General features: G+C 45.7%; 1 protein-coding gene across 6 annotated transcripts in view; it reads left to right on the forward strand.

The window, feature by feature from the left end:
• The window catches only part of ELF1 (E74 like ETS transcription factor 1), a 120,784-nt gene extending 104,430 nt beyond the window's left edge, over positions 1-16,354 (forward strand). For all 6 annotated transcript variants that reach the window (XM_054974178.1, XM_054974176.1, XM_054974177.1 and 3 more), the window contains 2 exons: positions 4,774-5,235; positions 14,780-16,354. In XM_054974178.1, coding sequence (XP_054830153.1) covers positions 4,774-5,235; positions 14,780-15,404 — 1,087 coding nt within the window. In that variant the 3' untranslated portion in view covers positions 15,405-16,354. The remainder of the gene's footprint in view (positions 1-4,773; positions 5,236-14,779) is intronic.
• The last annotated feature ends 959 nt before the right edge of the window (positions 16,355-17,313 follow it).

Genomic DNA, 17,313 nt, shown 5'->3' on the forward strand with positions numbered 1-17,313 from the left:
ATTTTGAATAAGGAAAACAAGACATAAAGAGGAAGGAACTGTAGAGATGGAAAATGAATATAATATATAGTTTGTTGTTATTAGTGCCTTTGATTTCTTAGGAGGTTGTGTTTGATATCCCCTGCTGTGATGTCTATGTGTATATGTATGTATTCTTATTGAAATCAATTTTTAAAAAGAGTGGTTTACAAAGATTATCCTCACAACAACAAACACCCTGTGAGGTGGGTGGGGCTGAGAGAGCTCTGAGAGAGCTGTGACTGACCCAAGGTCACCCAGCTGGCTACAAGTGGAGGAGTGGGGAATCAAACCCGGCTCTCCAGATTAGAGTTCTGCGCTCTTAACCACTACACCAAAATGGCTCATTATCAGTATTTCCCATGTAAACTAGTTACCAGCATGCTTGACAGTCTTCTTCCAGATACTGAATACTTTGTTTCAATCTTCCAAACAAGGCTCTAGAACTGAAGAATACATGTCACTGATTGTGGGTCAAAGATAAGGCATACTGTTTCCCTTAAGAGACATGTTTCCCTTTAGAGACATGCCTGGCTGAGCTGTTCTGCCCTAGCTGGACAGTTACAAGCCAGAACAGAAGATTTATTTTTCGATGGAAGGAAAAGCAAATTCATACTAGAATGTGTCCAAAAACTCAGTTCTACATTCATTCCATGTGTTACAAACCAGAGAGACAGCAGCAGACGTTCAGAAGCACAAAGGGCCTCTTATGAGCAGTCTGGAGGTCAGAGGTCCTACCCCTCTGCCTTTCACAAGCCATCCTGTGAAGCTCAGCTCCTTGGGGCTCTTAAATATTCAAGTGCCTCTCAATGCATTCTTTTACTGCTATCACCTTTTTCTTGAGAGCATATAAACCAGGGATACTTGTTGTCACGTTCTGCCTTGGGCATTGCCCTATAAGGCACCGGCATGCCTGACTTTGGACCAGAGGTACCATCAGGGATTATGCGGGCTCCCACTCTGTGGAAGGAGGGGGGTAGGTATACCTCACCCTTGCACCCTCTCAATCCTCTTGCAGGCCCACTCAACCTGACAGAGTCCTGGCTGCCTTCCATGACAGCTGGCCCTTTCCCTCCTCCAGACTTATTCTTCTCACCTTCATCTTCCTTCCGCTCAGTTTCTTTCTCTCCCCCCCCCCCACAAACTCCTACACAACCCACCCCGTCCTTTGGGTGGACTTCCCTTTTATCCCTTCACCAATTCCCTGCTCCACCTGTCAGCCACGCCCCCCTCCTGCACTCTAGCCATGGCCCTGGCTGACTCAGGCAGCCGCACGTGGGTTTGCTCAGCAGGCTGCCCTGGGCAATCACACCTGTGCCTCCTTAGGTGGCTGCCAAGCTTTCTCTACTGAGCTGGCTGCTTGGGGCAGGCACACCTGTGCCTCCTTGGCTGGCTGCCAAGCTTTTCCTGTAGAGTGCCTCAGGCAGCCCCACGTGGGGTTGTTTTGCTCCCAGCTTCGCCTGGACCAGGCTACTGCCTTCTAGCTGGCCTGCAGGCTGGGGCGTGGCTCTGCTGCTTTGGCTGCCTCTCCTCCCTGACTGGTAAGGCTGCTGGCTGACTGCCCTTGCTTCCTATGCCTCCTCCCTCAGGTCTACTCTCCTCCTGGGGGTCCTCACTCTCCCTGCCTGGCCCCCAGCCCCCCACCGGAGGGTGGGGCTAGCTGGCTTCCACCTGCCTTGCCTGACTCTCTGAGGCTTGGGTGCTTCTCTGCCCTCCTGTGGCTGGGATGCCTCCTTCCCCCCTCCAGTTGTTGGTCTGTTCTGGTCCTGGGTGCCCGTTGGGGTGTCTGGGTGGCTGTCCCCTAACTGCCTCCTGTACCCTCCTCCTGGTAAGTCCTCAGATCCTGGACACTTGTGTATTCATTAGACTGGGATAAGCAACAGAATTTGCTTATCCCTGAGAATCTCTGAGATTCCTCCCTGTCCCCTCCCCCTCAAAAAAACCTCTTTACAAGACTTTTGTCTATTTATTCTCCCAAAATGTCTTGGTGTCTGGAGTCACTAAGAAGGAAAATGCGTGTACCTTAACAAAGCAGCCAGGTGGATGGGCAAGGATTCAGTGTAATCTCACACACATCCTTTAAGTAAAGGAGTTTATTTAACTAACATACATTCTATTCAAATAAATGAACACTAGGATACCCATTTGATGTAGTGTTTAAGAGTGGCAGGACTCTAATCTGGAAAACTGAGTTTGATTCCCCACTCCTCCACTTGTAGCCAGCTGGGTGACCTTGGGTCAGTCACAGGTCTCTCAGAGCTCTCTCAGCCCCACCCACCTCACAGGGTGATTGTTGTTGTGGGGATAATAATGACATACTTTGTAAACCGCTCTGAGTGTGGCATTAAGTTGTCCTGAAGGGCAGTATATAAATTGAATGTTGTTGTTGTTATTATTCATAAGCTTGCAAAGGTACTGTTTCTAGGGGGGGGAAGAAATACTAGCTACGTGGACTTGAAGACTTGTTTGTGTTCTGAGCGCACATTACCCTTCCTGGGAAGACTAGGCTTGGAATGACAGGAGACTTGACGGAGAATGCCGTCTTTTTCTTTTTGGATCTTCACTCTTTCCCCAAACGGACAGGCTATTTTAACTCTTTTGCTCCCAGTTGTGTAGATTGCTGCTATCTCTAACAGCCTGCCAAAGTTCTGTTGCCCAGTCCTGTAATGTTTTGTCCCTCTGCTCTTTATGGCTGGCAGCTGGAGATATTAAAACCTATCACTTTGGCCCTCTTGACAGTGGAGTCCAGTGGTCTGCTTTCCCATACATTAGTCACAATAAACTTCCCGGGTTTCTTCATGAGCGCAGCATCGGAGTTTATAGCCGTGTTCACGTTTCCCTGTATGTTTTCCTTTGAGGCCAGATGCCCTTCAGTTACAATACTGCCTAGTTAGTTACCCCTTCCCTCAAAAAACTGTTTGACTTTGATAATTCTTTTAACCTTTTCCCTGAGAATTTTTATCCTATCTTTTTACATCTAGTTTTTCAATCTCCTGTGCATTTTCTATGCTTGAAATCTCAGTTCCTCAAAAGGTAATTTAATTTCTAGCAAACCGTACCCGTTTCCTAGATCCTTTATTCATAAATGTAACCATTATCAATCTAATTAATCGGTTTGATGTATTGAAAACTATTGTAGAAGGTCATGTTAGATTAGATAGATGGATAGATAAATGTATTTTGAAAAAGTTATATCCCACTCTCTCATAAATAGCTCAAAGTGGCTAACAAGCTTGAAAAGCACAATACTCTAAATTATACTTAAAACAACAATAAAAAAGCAGATGATTATATACTGGTAAAACACCAGTAAAGAAACCAACTTTCCAGCCCCTAAACTGCCAAGTACAATTTAAGCAGCATTTTGTGATAATTGCCAGCAGAGTCAACAAAAACGCTTTCCAACCAAGTATTGCATGTCAGTCCTTCTGAAAGACAGTAGGTGGGGAACATAGCTTGAAAGGTCCCCCCCCCCCCCCCGGGAGAGAAAGGTGGGTTAGAAGTGTTTTAAAAGGAATGAACAAGGCAGGTGCAACAAAGGAACAGGCCTGGTGACCATAGGGAGTGGGAGGGATGGTCATGGGCGACAAGGGCAGATCTCTGAAGGTGCAGGAGTCTGTACCAAAAGAGGCCGTCCTTTGGATATACACGGGTCAGAGGCCGTGAAGAGCTTCCAAGGTCACCTTGTACTGAACCCTGTAGCACATAAGCAGTTTATTCCAGCATTCTGTCATACGCTCGTACTAGCTTGTGGTGCTTTTTATCGAATGCGTGCTCACCTTTTGCACTAACTGAAGCTTCCAAAGCTTCTGTCAGTTGTCTGCATAGAGCACTGTAGATTAGCTGAGTCCAAATGGGAGAACAATTTTCTACTCTGATGTAACCAGGGGAAAAGCACTTTTCACAATTACTTGGTCTAGCTTGACAATGAGAGCCTGGAAGATGTAAGGGATAATGTTGGACTGGGATCTGGGAGACCCAAATTTGAATCCTCTCTCTGCCTTGGAAAGTCTTGGGCCAATCATGTGCTTTCAGTCTAATCTACATCACAGGGTGGTTGTTAAGATAAATATCTCCATTTTAGAGAATGAAAGCCACTTTGGGATTTGAGAGAGATGCAGGGTATATAGAGCTAAATATCAAGAGTAATACAGAATCCTAAAACACCCCAAGATGCTCAGTCTAAAACAGGGAGGTTAATTGGCTGCCTCCACCAGCATTACCTCTGGATTCAGTTTCACTTTGTTCTTATCCACTGGGATGTCTGATCCCAGAAATGAGTAGTCCCTACTGGTGCCGCCTAGTTCTGCACTGAGTTTTAAAATGTTTATTGTACGTTTATTCTACTTATCCAGAGCCTCTGTAATCTCCCATTTAAGGGCTGATCGGGTCCACACCCGTCCTACTTCAGCTTTGCCAAATTGGGTGTACCTGGCCATTCATTACCCCCATACTGTACCACTTGTTCAGAATTGTTTTCGCTGATCTGAGCACTAAACCATCTGTATGCTGTTGGCTGCACATACACCTTTCATAATATGCAGAATAACATTAGAAAACTGTTCAAATATTTATAGCATCAGCACTGTTGAAAAATAATGTGAAATATAGTCTTTATTATAAATGTATATGGGTGTGTGATAATTTCTTAGTAACATTAAACTAAGCATTTAAAATCTTCGGGCAGGGCTTTTCCCTGAAATATGTAGATATATTCTTGATGTAATTTTTGGTGTGTCTTTTTACTTGAAACAGGTATTATTATCAAAGAGGCATTCTGGCAAAAGTAGAGGGGCAGCGTTTGGTGTACCAATTTAAGGATATGCCAAAAGATCTTGTCTACATAGATGATGATGAATCAAGTTCGAGCATGGACTCTCCTGATGCAACTTTACTCGCAGCACCCACAGCCCATAGAAACCAAGTGGGAAGATCCAAAGCACCTTCAAACACAGGACCTAGAGGAGGGTCTGCGGCTGCTCTAAAGATACCAGGGAACTCCAAATCTACGAAACTTAAGCAGCCGGTGGAAAATCCTCAACAGCAACTGCCTACTGTGGCATCCGAAGTTTTGAGGACGATGCAGTCTGCTCAGTCAATACATCCAACACAGCTTTATCGGACAGTTCATTTAATGCAATCCATTCCTGAAGGACACTCAACTGTGACCAGTAATATGCAGGATGAGACACTGAATTCTTCGGCTCAGAACATAAGGTAAGAGCTCAAGGCATTTTGCTGCTTCCCTTCACCCAATCTCTCCCCCCGCCCAGGGACAGAGCAGCCAGTCCAGTCCAACATGCTTCCACTCTCCCTCAGGCCTCTCTAAAATCTCTTTCAAGTTGGGCCCTCATTTTGGTTGCCTTGGCAACCCTGCCAGTTTTTGCAATTGCTTAGGCAACCGGAACAGCGGCAGAATTTTGCAAGAGGATGGAATCTTGCAAGTGTCTCGGAAGTCCTTCTAGAACATGCGTAGCTTGCTGCACTGGTTTTAAAGAGGCCTGAGGAAGAATGGAGGGGACTAGCTGCTCCTCTACTGGACGGGATTGATGGTGAGGCAGCGGAAGCCAGAGGCTGCGGCGGCAGCTGGGGCAGTCCCTGATTAGCAAGAGGTGAGCAGGCCGCGGGGTTGCTCTCCTCCCACTCCTCCTCATTCTGGAGCTGGCTGTGGCTCAGAGAGTCAAAGCAGGAAGAAGTCACAAGCAGGGAAGCAAAAAACCCGTGAGGCTCTGGTTGTTGCTGCCGCCTTTCAGATACAGTCTGCCAATTAGGAAATATTCTGAGGGGGCTAAGAAAAGGCTTCCTGCAGCAGAGCACAGCAAGATAAGTCGCAAGAGGGTACGGGCTCCCGCTCCTTTGTCACGCTTACTCGGACCCCATTTTACATGTCAATGGATTCGTGCTTAATCAGTCCAGTAAGGCTGTTTTTAGACCAGGAGAAATCTGATCTGATCCCAGATCTCTCACTAGGCTGTGTGTGTATATTTGGGAAGGGGGTTCATTTTCGTATTTACCTGCAGTGTTCATGACGTAACAAGAGTCTGTAGCAACTCGATCACAACTAAAAAGTACGATTTGTGCACCTCTGCAAATATTATTTTATAGATAGTGAACTGAGGCTGAATAATATTGATTCGTCTAAGGCCACTAATGAATTGATGGCCATAATAATGCTTGCGCCCAAATACCAAACTAGGCAGGCTGGGGGGGGGGAATCCATAGCAGTGAAGCCGAACTCATGTTTTGTGTGCAGGAGATTCCAAGTTCTGCCGTCTCCAGTTAAAACGATCTTGAGTGCCAAGACTGTAGAAGACCCTCCTCCTGACCCTGGAGACCACCTGGATTACATCCAGGTTTTTGGGGCAGATGTACATCATCACATGCAGTTTCTGCGCTGGGCTTTTTCTCCCTCCACTCAGAGGAGCAAGGGTAGGAGAGGGACTCCTGACCAGGCTTCCAGCTAGAAGTGGTTGAGTGGCATCCCTGGGGGCCCATATATATATTTTTTTGTGAAATTTTGTGGGTTTTGTGCTTTGGTTCCATTACTATTTTCTGAAACATTGAGATTGTTTGCATGTGTTATTGCATCTAAGTGTGATAGAGGACAATCCTCTCTGTTGAGTAACCTAACTAACATTCATTTATATAAATAGTCTGCTTAGGGTACAGTGCATACGATCTGATACCCCTTTTTCTGGATCAGTACAATGGGAAATGTGGCTTTACAACAGGAGGAGAGGCGAGTGAGATGACCTTGAAAGAATTAATTTAGGAATTCATGCTATTTCCCCTCCAAATACTGAAGTGCTGATAGATCAACTTGCCTCTTCTAAATATATGTGAGAGCAAAGAAATTGTGCAAAGAAGGACCAGGTCAAGCAAGAAGTTTTAGATTTTATTGAATCCTCATTTTATCTTAATTTAAAAACTTTAAGAAATACGAATATTGATTTCTTTTTTCTCAGTTTCTTTTCACTATTTGTGTATATTGGGAAATTAAGAAAAAAATGAATATAGGTATTTGCTTTGTGAATATATATATTCATCAAGTTATATATAGTTTATATATATAGTTATATAGTTTCCATATTTAGTAATTTTTTAAAAAATTAACGGCTGGACATTAGCATACTCAAAAGTGACCATTGGGGAAGGCCCCACAAACATTAGCTTGTGCCCATAGCAACGGAGATGATGGCTAAGCGCAACTCACCCCACGGTATTCATAGGAACAGGCCATGTATAGAAAATACAAGTATGGTCAAATCCCATCTCTAGGTAATATTTACATATTTTGTTGACAGGTATAATGATTCAATAGATGGTCCAATAGATGTTTAATGACTGAAATGTCCATTTCAGACCAGCTCCATCTGCTGTTCGTAGGTTCTTGATCTGGTTTCAAGTAGGGTATCAGCCTTCTAAACAGATGCTACTTTCCAGACCACACTGCAACCATTTCTCTATACCTGTTCATTTCCATCACACTGGGTGGGCATTTATCTGCCTATGGCAAATTGACTGGAGAGTTAGGCCAGCTGTTGCACTTTGTCTGTGTGATTATTATGAATTTCTCGTTGGGAGGGCTTGGTATCTTGGGATCCAAGTTCCAGTAGTTGCACTGAGGAATTCTTTTGGATTCATTTTGATGTAAGCAATCAGAATTGAGATTGCGTACTCATATCCCATGGACTGATTTTATCCCTGTTAATGTCCTGTTATTAGTGAAAACATGTATTAAAAGGAACTTGGATTGCAGTAGTGAATCCAGCTATTGATGTTATGATTCAGTCCCCTTTAGTGGAGCTTATGTGCATAAGTGAGAGCTGGATTATAACATATACTAGCAACAAAGCCCGTTGTGGGGAAAAAATGCAATGGGCTCTATTTTTTTTTTTATAATTTTTTTTTATTTTTCATAACTACAAAACACTACACAGCACTACACAAGACTATCACAAGGAAAGGGGAGAGGGAAGGGACAAAGGGGGATGGAAAAGGAAAAAGGGGGGGGAAATGAACTACAAACACTAAACACTACACTTCAATGTTTTCCCTTCATACTGTCATAATACAAAAATAGCTCCATAGGATAATGATGGAGTGGTTAATCATACAGAGAATAGGCATTTCAAATTCTGATTAAACTTTCCTCCCCCTACTAGGTCCCGGACGCAATTCTCTCTGTGCAACCGCTGTTGCGGTGCTCTCCTCCTCCCCCCCCCCCCCTCCGGCTTCTCCTTTTCTTCGTTCTCGGTGCAGCAGAGTTCCGGGTTTTTATTCTCAAAATCCTTTAGTTGATCTTCTGATAGTATCTTATAGGCCTGATCTTTATGTCTAAACCATATTCCTTCCGGGAATAACCATTTGTACTTTATTCCATGGTCCCTCAGAAGAGCTGCAAACTTTTTATACTTAAAATGCCTTTTCCGGACTAGAAATGGAACGTCCTTCAAAATCTTGACTTTCAAACCCAAAAAGTCCAAATCCGCATTATATGAGTTATATAGGATGGTGTCCCGAATCTTTTTAAATGAAAAGTCAATAATGATCTCACGAGGCAACTGTCGCTTTGTTGCATATTTTGAAGAAGCCCGACGGACCTCCAAAATGGCGCTTTTAACCTCTTCTTTAGTCGTCCTCGCGGGTATCGCCAATAGTTCCGAGACCACCTCCCACCTCCCACCTCCTCATTTTCCTCCTCTTTCACGTTTTGGAGACGCAAAATTGTCTGCGTTCGTTCCATCTGTAGCCCGATCAGCTGGTTCTCAACCAACTTCAGCTCCTTTTTTGTAGCCTTCACAAGTGACGCACTTTCCAGAGCAGACTTCTCTGCCCCCCCCGCTGCTTCCTTGATGGTTTTTACTTCGCTTTCAATTAAGCCCACCCTTTGATCAGTTTCGTTCAGCTTGTCAACAAAGGGTTTTATGGCTTCCACCACCGCCCTGCGCACCAACTCTTCGAGCGACTCTCCCTTCAAAGTAGCCGAGATTGACTTACCGAGAGTGGGACTTTGCTTCTTTGCTGCCATTTGGGGGGGGGGGGGCGCCAACAAAATTCTGGAACTCAGCGAAGGGGAAGAACGAGTCTTCTTCAGATCAACCTCTCCTTCACGAACGCTTGTAGAACAGAAGGGATTCGCTTGTTTACGGGCTTCCGCCTGTTTCTTTTATTTGCCGTTTCTCATTGCCCGGCGGCACTCGAGGCGCCGCGCACGTCTGCCGGCCTCCATAGGGACAAACGGGCAATTCCCCCCCCCCCCCGCATTGATTTCGGGGAGTTCTTCCCGCAGTGTCCCGGACCCTGGCTCCCTCCCTGGGAGTCCTGGGGGCTAATCCTTGCGGATCAGCCGCCCGGTCAGGGTGCCCGGTCGTTTCCTCCCGGACCAGCCGAGAGGAGCGTCCGGCATGGCTGAGAAAACGAAACCGAATAAAAAAAAAAATGCAATGGGCTCTAGAAAGGGGAGGGTGGGCAGGCGGGCATTCGCTCCTCCTCCGTCACTGATTCCAGATGATGAAGGAGGGAGATGGGCATTGTCTTCTGCTCCACACCTGATCTACCTGATCTTGGCCATGTGAAGGGGTGGTGGGCTTTGCTACCTGCTCCATACATGATACATGCCAGGTAAATGGGGGGGGGGGCATTGCCTCCTGTTCTGCGCCTGACTATGGCTGGGTGAAGGGGGGCAGGCATTGCCGCCTGCTCCGAGCCTGATCCCAGCTGGGGTGGCATTGCCACCTGCTTCCCACTAGGTGAAGGGAGGAAGAGGCATTGCCTCCTGCTCAGCACCTGATCCTGACAGGTGAAGGTGGGCTGCAGGCTTTACTACCTGCTCTGCTCCTGATCCCAGCTGGGTGAAGGGGGTGTGGGCATTGCCACCTGCTCTGCTCCTGATTCCAGCAGGTTGAAGGGGGGGCAGGCATTGCTGTGTGCTTGGCTCCTGACTCTGGCAGGGTGAAGGTGGGCATTGCCACCTGCTCAGTGGCTTATTCTGGTAGCTTGAAGTGGGTGGGCATTGCCACCTTCTCTGCTCCTTATCCCAGCTGGGTAAAGGGAAGAAGGGCATTGCCTCCTGCTCTGCGCCTGATCCCAGCCAGGTAAAGGCGCGAGGTGGGCATTGCCCCCTGCCCCCAAATGGGTGATGGCAGAGGGTGGGCATTGCCACCTGCTCCACTCCTAATGCCCGCTGGGTTAAGGTGGGGGATGGGCATTGCCACCTGCTCCACTCCTAATACCCTAGCCAACTGGGACACCTCCAAAAGACAAAGCTGCAACTACAAGAAACTGGAGGAGAACTATAATACCCACACTATACTGTTTTTAGAAAACTTTTTTATCAAAGTGCTGTCAGGACTCGTGGCGGCTGCCGTTGGGCGGGGTGCCAGCATGTCTGATCCTGATGTCAAAGGGGTGCCAGGGATGCTGCAGGACCCTGCTCTGTGGAAGGAGGGGCGGTATACCTCACCCAGACTCCCTTTCAATCCACTCACTGGCCTGCTCAACCTGCGCCACTCACCCCCTTCGATCTCCGCCCTCTCTTCCTTCATCACATCTCCTCCTTGCCTTCGCTCTCATTCTGCTTCGCTCCAACTCCCTTCCATTGCTCCTACTCAACCCACCACCCCAGTGCTCTTCTGAGCCATCCTTTATAGGGCTTTCTCTCCCTGCTCTGCCCTCCTTCCAAGCTTCACCTGTCAGGCCACACCCCTCATTTGCCTTCCAGCATTGTCCTGGGCTGCCTCAAGCGGCTGCAGCTGGGGTAGCTGATTTGGCTGTGTTGGTCAGCAACAGCTGTGACTTGCTGGCTGGCTATCAAGCTTCTCTGGCTAAGCTGATTGCTGAAGGCAGGCCCAGCTGTGGCCCCTTGGCTGGCTGCCTAGTTTTTCCAACAGAACGCCTGTGGCAGCTCCACCTGGAGTTGTTTGGTTCCTGGCGTTACCTGAGCCAGGTTATTGCCTTCTAGCTGGTGTATAGGCTGGGGCATGGCTCTGAGTTGCTGTGGCTGCTTCTCCTCCTTGTCTGGTAAGGGCTCTGCTTGGGCAGCTGCTGGGTCCCTATTCCCCCTGCCTTTGCCCTCCCCCTCTGCGCTGCTTAGCCCCCTATCTTCCCACTGGAGGGTGGAGCTAGCTGGCCTCCCCCTGCCCCTTCTAGCCCTCTGAGGCTTGGGAGCTTCGTCTCTTCCCCCTGGTGGCGGCAGGTTCTGGCCCTGGATGCCAGCTGGGGTGGCTGGACAGCTGTCTCCCGGCTGCCTGCCATCACTTCCTCCCAGCAAGTCCGGGGGCTGTGCCTCAGACCCCGGACAAGTGCAAACTGCTAATTATGTGCAATTTCCAAGCAATATTATACAACAATAGTAAGTCACTCTAAATATCAGTATATCCAGCAAAGACAATAAATAGCACAATCAATAACATAGTCCTTCAATCAATAACATAGTCCTTCAATCAGTAACATGAAAATAGTCCAACTGGTGAGAACTTAAATGCTAATAATCCTTCCTTTTCTTGGATAGATGTTATTTTCATAAAGACGACCATCAGTCAGGTGGAGAAGAACTGGAGCTGAACGTTTCTTTAAACAGAGAGCCGACGGGTTTTTGCTAGCAGATTTCCAATTCTTGTTTCATTCTTGCTATTACTGTTTATGGAAGTAAATACACAGTCATTGCATATTATGTTAATTTTATTTTAGTCTATAAAAGTTATGCGGAAGTATTAGGATGAAAAAATGGGATGTGAAGGGGAAATTATGGCAATTTGAAAGTTACTAACTGGGGGAAATATTGGAGATAGGGATTTTTACCATTTAAAGTGAAGTTTTAATTATTGTTAAGTTTAAGTTTTGAATAGATTTGAATTTAATGGATATTATTTAGTTTATTAGGGAAATATGAGATAATATATAAAGGGAATAGATAAGTAAGGAATAGAATAAGATATGGGTTGGAAAGCTGTTGGAAGTCTGAGAAAAGGGGGGGAGGGAAAGGGTGGGGGAAAATTGATATTTAGGTTTTAAATAAAACTGTTATTTGTAATATGTACTCACCTAATAAAAAACTTTTTTAATACAAAAGGAAGTATTAGGACGAAACGGGAATTGGAAATCTCAGTCAGGTGAAGGAAAGTGGGCATTGCCATCTTATCTGCTCCTGATCCCAGCTGGGTTAAGGTTGAGGATTGGCATTGCCACCTGCTCTACTCCTAATACCCGCTGGGTTAAGGCAGTGGGTGGGCAAAGCCACCTGCTCTGCTTCTGATCCCACCTGGGTGAAGGGGGGTTGGGCATTGCTAAGTGCTCCGTTCCTAATACCAGCTGGGTTAATGTCGGGGGTTGCATTGCCACCTGCTCTGCTCCTAATAACAGCTGTGTTAAGGTGGGAGGGGAAATTCCACCTGCTCCACTCCTAATACCAGGTGGGTTAAGGCGGGGAGTGGGCATTGCCATCTGTTCCACTCCTAATACCAGCTGGATAAAGGCAGGGGGAGGGCAATGCCACCTACTCTGCTTCTCATACCAGATTGCTTAAGGTGAGGGTGGGCATTGCCACTGCGCTGCTCCTTATACTGGCTGGGTTAAGGTGGGGGATGGGCATTGCCACATGCTCTGCCACCTATTCCACTCCTAATACCAGCTGGGTTAAGGTGGGGGGTGGCCATTGCCATCTGCTCCACTCCTAATAACAGCTAAGTTAAGGAAGAGGGCAGGCATTGCCACTTGCTCCACTCCTCATCCCAGTGGGGTGAAGGCGGGTGGGCATTGCCACCTGCTCCACCCCTAATACCAGCTGGGTTAAGACGGGGTGGGTGGGCATTGCCATCTGCTCTGCTCCTATTACCAGCTGGGTTAAGGCGGGGTGTGGGCATTGCCACCTACTCTGCTCCTGATCCCAACTGGTTCAAAGGGGAGCAGGCATTGCCTCCTGCTCCGCTGCTGCTACCAGCTGGGTTAAGGCGGGGGTTAGGCATTGACACCTGCTCTGCTCCTAATACCAACTGGGTTAAGTTGGGGGTGGACATTGCCACCTGCTCCACTCTTAATACCAGCTGGGTTAAGGCAGGGAGAGGGTATCGCCACTTGCTCGGCTCCTAATGACAACTGGGTTAAGGTGGGAGCATGGGCATTGCCACTTGCTCCGCTCCTAATACCAGCTGGGTGAAGGCGGGGGGTGGGCATTGCCTCCTGCTCTGCTCCTAATACCAGCTGGGTGAAGGCGGGGGGTGGACATTGCCACCTGCTCCACTCCTAATATCAGCTGGGTTAAGTTGGGTGGTGGACACTGCCACCTGCCTCACTCCTAATACCAGCTGGGTGAAAGCGGGAGGCGGGCATTGCCACCTGCTCCTGGCCTGGGCTTCCCATTATGGCACGTTTTCTGGAGGTAGATGGTGCCTTGCCTAAGCTTCCCTCCATGGCAGCGCTCTCTGGTGGTGCACCAGGGTATAAAGCGAATTGTCTGAAATACGCTTACTCAATTATATAATAAGATACTTGCTTTTAAAGCCATTAGCGCATAATAGTTTGTTATTTCTAGCTGAATAGCATTTTAAGGGAAGTGACGATGGGCAGGTCATGATTACCTCAATTTCAAATGAGGAAATAAATCTTATTCATGAAGCTGTAAGATATCTTCATATGCCTTTGGTTTTAATATCTGTGTGAATAAAACTCCCAAGTGTGGGGAGTTGACAGTCCAAGGAAACCGCTCCAGGGGAGGAAGTTAACTGGGGAAAATCCAGCTAGCTGGAGTGCCCACAAAATTGGCTGAAAAGTCATGGAAGTTGCATTTGCGTCCTCCAGGGAACTCCAGGATATCCTGAACCTCTAAAACAAAGTTTGAACCTGGATCAAGTATTTTGTTGAAAGATGCAGCTTTCAGCATTTATTCCTTATTTTCCATGTCAAATGGCGTTTAGCCCTGATGTCACGACCTCCTGTCGTGTAGTTAGATTTTGCCTTTAACCCTCTTCTTACAATCCTCTGGGTAGAATGCTGCCACCAGGACTTCTATTCCAAAATAGTTCGTTTAAATTTCCCTTTTAATAACGTACCCAAGTATCAGGCTCCTTCGTGGGACTATGTGGCCCTGATAGGAATGGGATATAGGAATAACATATACTCTAGGATGAACAAAATAAATAAATAAACTTTTATTTTTACAAGAAGCGTATTGGTTTCACACTATTACTTAAGCTTGATGGTTTCAAAGATAGTTACTGGTTCTTAAAATTTCCTTACATAGGCTCAGTCACACAGAATGCATGTGTGAACATACACAGTTCAGGCTTCCACACAGGTTGCCTAACTGGACTAGACTGGGAATCCCCTCAGGCTTCCACACAGGTTGTATTTCTCTCAGAAATGCATGGACACTCTCAGGCTGCATACAGCTAACCTGTCTAAACCAGAATGCCTCTTTTCTCTCTGCTCAGTAACTAAAAACTGCAACTCACTCCGCCCCTAGAGCACTGCTACTATCCAGTCAGATTTCACTCCAGGCATATTTCTCAACTCCACCCACACTCTCAGTCATCAACCAATCACCTCACTCACTGCCCCCTTTAACACCCCCCCTCTTCTTCTGTAGCACATCAAGCATTTAAAGAAATACACACACATTTAAAATCATTACAACCGGCCTTCCAAACTGAGGGCTGCTGTCCATTGACTTTCAACTGGATTGTTAAAATTACGTTACTACTACATTTTGTAAAGTGTTAAATTAGATTAAGAAAATTATAACTCTATATATTTATCTTATCAGGACCATCCAAGCTCCGGGACAGGTTCCAGTCGTCGTTTCCCCTGGGAACCAACAGCTGCATACGGTCACCCTCCAGACAGTGCCTCTGACAACGGTGATCGCCAGTGCAGATCCAGCATCTGCAGCCACATCCCAGAAGTTTATTCTTCAAGCCATCCCCACTTCCCAACCCATGACAGTGCTCAAGGAGAATGTTATGCTGCACTCCCCCAAGCCAGTCTCAACGCCACCGTCGTCCATCGTCTTGAGCCCTGCGCAGGTCCAGCAGGTCCTCGGTAGCAACGTGCAGACAATTTGCAATGGGACAGTCACCATGGCATCTTCTTCATCCTTCAGCCCTGCTGCCCCTGTAGTAACTTTTACACCAAGCAGCTCACAAATGATTGCTCAGCCACCCAACACAGTGATCACTTCCGTCATTAAGGCACCAGAAAATAAACCGACAATTATTCAAGGAGTGATAAAATCTGAGGCAAATGATGGTACGGTAGATGAATCCAAACACTCAGAGCAGAGTTTCCAACAGCAGCCTTTTGTGGTGATGGTGTCCAGTTCAAACGGATTTCCCTCCACGGTGCATATTAAACAGGAAAGTGAACAGTTGGAACCGAGTCCATGTGAGTAAACTGGAAGTCAGTGAACTCTGTGGAGCGCAGTTTCCTTAATGTGATGGGACTTCTTCAGTTGTGTATTATCACTTGATTCAAAAGTAGGCATTACAAAGCTTCTTTAATTTCTGAAGTTAATTATAGAAATAATACTATAGAATTTATTTCAATTTTCTGTTTGCTAAATAATATAATTTCTTTCACAATGCAAGCATGAAGGAACATGCAATTTCTTTTCTGATCACTGTCTAGAAATTCTAAATTTCTTGCACTTTATGCATTATTTGTCTATCTTGCATAATAATGTAATTATTACTATAATCAATGCTTTCAAGCAACAGTTACTTTTCACAAAAGTGTTTCTTTCATTCCATGTATGTGATTTTTCTAGCAAATCCCAAAGATCTGTCTCACGATGTTGGACTAAAAGTTTTTCCTTTTATGTGGATGGTAAATAACAGGGCAGGGTCACCTATACCAGTTCCTATTGCATTTTGCACCAAAGATTACTTACATACCCGATATGTATTTGTCTGTTTCCTAATGTGGCTATATCAGACACATCTGATCACCAAAATGGAAATTATTGCTACAGGTGCAAATATTTTAAGACAATTGTAACATTGAAGTTTAAACATTTTTTTGTTTCCCATTATTTTGTAAGGGAGTGGGGAATACGCAACTTGTGCAAGTATTTTGAGATTAAAATGTTTCTATAAGAGTACTTTTTCTATTGTAAATATGTAATTTAATTTCTCAAAGATGTTTTTCTTAAAAAATTTCCATAGAGCAATATTTTATAGATGCAATTAAGATCATTATGTTTAGAGCTCTAATGTTATATGTATTCATATATTACAGAGTGAATTTGTATTTAAAGACAAATTTTTAAATTGTGGAACCCTTCTGAACTTTGCCTTTTTGTATTTTAATTGGTTTATTATGAAAATAAATCAAGTATACAACATCTTTGTACTTTTTTTTGTGAATTAGGAACCGGTCTTTCCTCTTTCTAATCTCTCTATTTGAAATTACGTGTATGGTTCTGACGGGCAAAGAAGATAGATCAGTGTGGTAAGATCTGAAATGCAGTAGTAAGCAGAAAAGTCCAGGTTAAAACTTTTATTTTAATTGAGGTTAAACATGACAAATAATTGTTAGTATCTCACCACTAATAGTAATCAGCATAGAAATTCCTTAACATCCATTTACTAAAAAAAAATATTTTATTTGTCATTTATAATCCGCCTTTCTCACTGAGACTCAAGGCGGATTACATGGTATGAGATTAGTACAATCAGTATCAAATACATTTCAGTACAGTATCAAGGACATTTCCATAAACAATGCCAAGTTTAAAGGACACAGTATTAGCAAGAATCCAATACAGAGTAGAAAAAATCATAGTAGAAAAATGCCAAGCTTAATACACTTTATTACAGACAACAGCTGAGTTGGATCTTTAAATGCTGCCATCTGATACATACATTTGGAAAGAAAAGAACTAACCACCGACCCGATCCGAGCTGTTTTGACCCTGAAACGGGCCCAAAATGGCAGAAAATGACCATTTTAACCCGTTTCGGCCAGGATTGGGGCCAAAACAGCCAGAGCCGGGTTGGTGCCGGGCGGCGGAGGCTCCCCCTGCCCGGCACCAACCCGATGCTGGCCGTTTCGGCCCCAATCTGGTCCGTTTCAGCCCCGAAACGGGCTCAAAATGGTTGGTTTTGATCAATTTTGGCCTGGATCGGGACAGAAATGGCCAGGACTTCCAAAATGTTTGAAAGTCAGGTGGGCGGAAACACCTGACTTGGGGGAACTACCAGAACAGCGTTCCGGTGCGTTCCCCCCCCTCGAAATGAGCCCTGGAAAGGGGTATTTTTTTCCTTCCCCCCCCCATCCTACTCTTAGCTTTTCACCTCGCCT

The sequence above is a fragment of the Eublepharis macularius genome, chromosome 3 (genome assembly GCF_028583425.1).
Source record: "Eublepharis macularius isolate TG4126 chromosome 3, MPM_Emac_v1.0, whole genome shotgun sequence".
Lineage (NCBI taxonomy): Eukaryota > Metazoa > Chordata > Lepidosauria > Squamata > Eublepharidae > Eublepharis > Eublepharis macularius.